Source organism: Oncorhynchus gorbuscha, linkage group LG11, assembly GCF_021184085.1.
Source record: "Oncorhynchus gorbuscha isolate QuinsamMale2020 ecotype Even-year linkage group LG11, OgorEven_v1.0, whole genome shotgun sequence".
NCBI classification, from domain to species: Eukaryota; Metazoa; Chordata; class Actinopteri; order Salmoniformes; family Salmonidae; genus Oncorhynchus; species Oncorhynchus gorbuscha.
In genome coordinates this window covers 59,689,974-59,694,796 of record NC_060183.1, presented here as the reverse complement: position 1 = coordinate 59,694,796, position 4,823 = coordinate 59,689,974, and the positions used below count along the sequence as shown (strand labels likewise).

Here is a 4,823-nt window from a genome sequence, read left to right as displayed (position 1 = left end):
CGTGCCAACCAACTCCAGTAAGGCATCCCTCCTCCACCCACTACCAGTAAAAATCACACCAATAAGATAAACTGAGGGAACAAACAGAGAGAACCTCTACGTTTTACACATTCTAGCAGGTTTCATAGCATACAATATTACATTTGGTACTTTCAGTTTCAAATGACCTTAGTTGATATTTAAACATTTTTTAAATAAGTTCTGTTATTTGCATCCATTGTAAAACATGAGAATACTTGCAACATGATTTTATTTCTGTTTCAACATATATTTTTTTCACCAATGCTATCATTGTTTTATACTCTTATTCTTCTCGTGCAAGATGAGATGTTTCCACAATTCATGAAGGATGACTGGGAGGATGACTGGGGGATGTGTAGGGTAGAGGAAAGGAGATAGATAGATGGGGCTGGGTGGTTTTAGCTTGCTGGTTCCTCATCTGGTTTGTTCATGGTCTTGAGCTGTTCCAGGAGGGCGGTGGGGGTGAAGACGTGGGTTGATCCTAGAGAGGTGGACAGATACGCAGCAGAGGAAGCACACAGACAGAGCATTATATTAGAGCTGCCCAAACATAAGCCTGCTAGGAAAATGTGTTTTCAGCTCTTGCTCTGAATGCTTAGATGAAACCACTGTATTCTTGAGAAAAAAAAATGTTGGAAATAAGATAAACATATACGTACAACCAAAAAACTTGAAATCATAGTCGATAGTCAGCATTTGGAGAATGTATTGGTTATCATTATTGGTTATCATACGATGTGTGGGCTATTCACACATTTTAGAGATTGAAAGAAGATTGGTGGGGTAATGGACTGCCTGCCAAAAACGCACATGCACAGACATCACAGAGCAGGCAGGATTCTGTGAGCTGGAAAGCACTGGTGGTAGAACCCTGTGACCACACCTATAGGAGAGTGCAGCCAACCAGCTGTAAGCTTGTGCAAGTGACCTAAGAAGCTTTTATCACAGTGCATGCAAACATCAGCAATATGAAAAACCTGGTCAAAACACTGCAAAAAAAAGAAAAGCAGATTTCAGTCCAACCATTCTCTGATTGGATGACATCAGGGAAGTCATTTTGCTTATGCTTGTGAATGAAAATGTGAAATTGAAAGCTAAACACAACAGCACCACCAAAATATGAATGAGCTGACTTTTTCATAGCTGAAGACACATTTCGGACACAGTATAACTCAGGAGGTATAGGATTGGAGTCAACCAAACATTTGTCCATCTAGTTTATCACTTTGTCACTAAGATGTTGAGTGTGCTTACCCTCCATCTTGGACAAACCAAGGTCTTCATAAAGCAGACCGCTGGACCAAAGTTTTGATTTACTCCCCATACCTACTCAACAGTTTAATCAGTAGTATTGTTATTCTTCATCGGTTTGTTTCTAAAGGAAAGCTGCATGTTTCTGTCATATTGGCTCAACAAGGAAGACGCACAGGTTTACCTGTTGCTAGGTAGAATTCAATGAAAGTTCAGTAAATCTAATTGGCCCTGGCAGTTAGGCCTTTCTAGCTGTGGCATGACAGCCAATCAGGAGTAGTTTATCCCAGCATCAATAGGCATAGACAGAGACAGGAGAGGAAGAGGCAAGTCCATCTTAAGTTGGGTCACCATGGGGATGCAGGCATCATGGGTGTAAGGGAGCGTGGGGTGGGGTTGGGGTGAGCACTAGTCACAGATCAACTTTGGACTGGCCTTGCCTGGTTCTCTCCTGTTTCTCAGCGTCTGAAACACACAGCTTTGCAGGCCTCTGGCCAGAAACACAACACTTTGATACATGTTGCTCCCCAACACTCACTACATATCCAAATACCAGATAACAGAAACAAACTGTTTTTTTGTAAATAAACAATGGTCATTTTGTTCTGGAAGTGTTGAATGTGGCAGTATGTGGTAAAGAGTCCATACTGCACGGTGATCGATATTAAGAAAACACCAAAACCATGAAACCAAAAGTTGTTTGAAAAGGATATAGCTTTAGCAGATAAGCAAGAACGAAATGGATGTCCTTTGCTAATGTGTTGAGGGAAACTCACTCAGGAGACAACTTTAAAGGGACAGTGCGAGACTGGCAATTAAGCCGTTTTTCTACTTACCCAGAGTTAGATGAACTTGTGGATACCGCTAGCGTACCTGTTGACTTCCAGTCGTTGTGCTAACACTAGTTAGCATTGGCTTGCGAAACTACCTCTAACTTCCTTCATACTGGACACAAAGACATAACAATTCTATCCACTAGTTCATTTGACTCTGGGGAAGGAGAAAGAAATGAGTTCATTGTCAGAATCTCACACTATCCCTTTAACAAAGTGTGCAGGAAAATATCTTTGACAGTGTGGGGAAAATCTTACTTACTTAATTAAACAAAATCCCAAAATTAGGCAGTGATGTGGTAATTGATCATATTGGTGTTCGAAAAGTAGACCTATGATGTGCTTTTATATTCCTGTCTTTATGTCCCAAAACCCATATTGGTCTACTATTGGTTGACTATGCTGTATGGGCAACATATGGTGTTGCTAGGGGGGAAATATGGAGCTATATGCGAAAGAAAGTGAGGGGGGCAATTGTGAAGTCTTTTTATGATGTGTCGCATCTTTTCTAGGTGCTAAAGCATATCGAGTGAACATCGCTACATTCCCAGTGTCAGTGTCTGCAGAGAAGCACAGTGTCCGAGGGAGTGGAGATAGCAGTAGGGACATACATTGGTGTTCTCTGCAGATGACTCGTGGGCCATGTAAGCATGCATGTGATGTCTGGTGGACTGAGAGAGCGTGAAGTGGAGGAGAGGGGGAGAAAGTTGAAAAAAAAGAGAGAACGAAAAGAACGAGAATCCTTTCTTGAAATCCAACATCAACTCAAGGACCTATCCTGTAAGAAACGACTAAATCAAGTTGATTGTCTTGAAGGTGTTAATTATAAAAAAAAAGAATTAGATCGTAATAATAAAGTAGAAAAAGATGGATCTCGGGGGGTAGATTAAATCTGGGAAGTAGGGTATGAAACAGGCTGAGAGGGCCCTGAGGGCAGAGAGGGCGATTTAATCCACCCAGCTGAGATGATGTGGAGGTGGAGAGGGGCAGCAGGGATGAGGTCAGGACGCCTGTAGCAAGGCCAGCTCACACAGGCTTCACTACCTGAAGGCCCAACAGACAGATACTGCAACACATGCCCATTCTATCGGTCAGCAGCATGGCATGGCCAATCGCTATTGGCTGTGGGGGTCACCAATCACACTGTATCACACTGTATCACACTGTGATTGGGTGTTGGCCTGCAGGAGGTGGAGCTTGAGGTAACTGGGAAATGCAGTGAGCCAGGGACCAGACAGCCATCCCTGAGGATAGGGGGGCGGAGTTTAAACAGTACTGAGTGTAGTAAGAGGAGTACGGAGGGGAAAAAAGCCCTTGTGCTGTGGGGGTTCAGAAAGGGCTTCTTTGCGCGGCTGCCTTTACTTTGTCAGAGTGTGATTTCTCTCTCCCTCCCTCCCTCTCTCTGTCTGTCTCACTCGTCTGAGCCTGCGTCTGGCTCCTCAAAGGACACCCTAGTGGACTCTCGGAAGTCAGGGTGCTGCAGGTCCGTTAAGAATTTGATGGGGGTGATGGTGTGGGTGGAACCTGTGGAGGAACAGAGGGCGCTTCACGCTCATTTCTCATCACATGCCATGCCTCCCATGCCACTTTCTCTCTTCTGCCCCTTCCTTGCCATCTCCAAAAGAAGGGTTAAACACACCACTGCACAGCACCACCCACATACTGTACACACACACACACACACACACGCACACACACACACAAAACCCAGATGCACAGAAAAAGACAGGGTGTAGCTGCAATTCAAAGACAACAGTGTTTTTAGACAAAACAAGACTGAATCCAAAAGCAAAAGCATAGCACAGCAAAAACAACATAGGAGACACCCCCTCCCGTAGGACTGGCTGACTCGACAGACAACATTCAATGAACAGGGAACACATGTCACCCAAAAGGGGTTTAAACATATCACAGGTGACATTCAGGTAAGTGTTCATCAGAAACATAACGTTTTCCTCCATCTAAGTTGCTAGATATAGCACTAAGTCTAGCACTAAAAAAAGTGTTGATTGCTTCAATAGGCAAACTAGGGTCATGACATAAGCTTACGCTTAATTAACCTTTACTGACTGGGATTCATGGTGTGGGTGTATGGGAGTCAGAAAGCGAATTGAGGTCAACTATGTCGGTGTGTGGATGAGTCAAAATGTTCATGAAGTACGGTCGAGTGCGGTAGACGCTCAAAAGAGAGAAAGATTATCCGGACGACTTCTCTGCTTCGTTCTTCTTTATCCACTTGTGGTCAACACAGTGGGAACAGAATACAGTTCCATTGGCACTGATGATGGCAGACACATGTATATTCATGTTCTGCTGTGCTGACCACAATGAATGGGGACAAAACAGAAGTAGCTAATGTACGAGAGTCAGTCAGTTAGTGAAGGACGCCCATTTCACATTCTACGCTCTAGCTCCCATCCCTAAAGCACCTTGTGTAGATCTTGAAAATAATTGTGTAGATATAAGCCATTCCACCTAGCCTATCAGAGGGCATTGTGGACATATTACCATATTGTGGCTACCTATCCAGACTTTTCAGACCTACAAACCAGACCTCCCAGAGGGAGGGACTATGTGTCCATTTGAAATGAATCTGCATTCTTGCATAAATGAAAGGAATCCGTGTGTTAATGTACCACTAATGTCACACTCCCTACGGAGGAGTCCCTCGTATCCCCCCTCGGCCTGCGCCCAGTGGCGCCCCCCGGTGTCAGACTC

The 4,823-nt window shown here is 44.1% G+C and overlaps 1 protein-coding gene across 2 annotated transcripts in view; it reads right to left on the bottom strand.

The window, feature by feature from the left end:
* Positions 1-291: 291 nt before the first annotated feature.
* LOC124049042 (syntaxin-binding protein 1) overlaps positions 292-4,823 on the bottom strand; it is a 52,558-nt gene continuing 48,026 nt past the window's right edge. The window contains exons 19-20 of one of the 2 annotated variants that reach the window (XM_046370337.1): positions 3,468-3,629; positions 292-502 (exon numbers count right to left, since the gene is read on the bottom strand). In XM_046370337.1, the coding sequence (XP_046226293.1) occupies positions 3,517-3,629 (113 nt within the window). In that variant the 3' untranslated portion in view covers positions 292-502; positions 3,468-3,516. The remainder of the gene's footprint in view (positions 503-3,467; positions 3,630-4,823) is intronic. The other variant, XM_046370338.1, reaches the window with a different exon arrangement.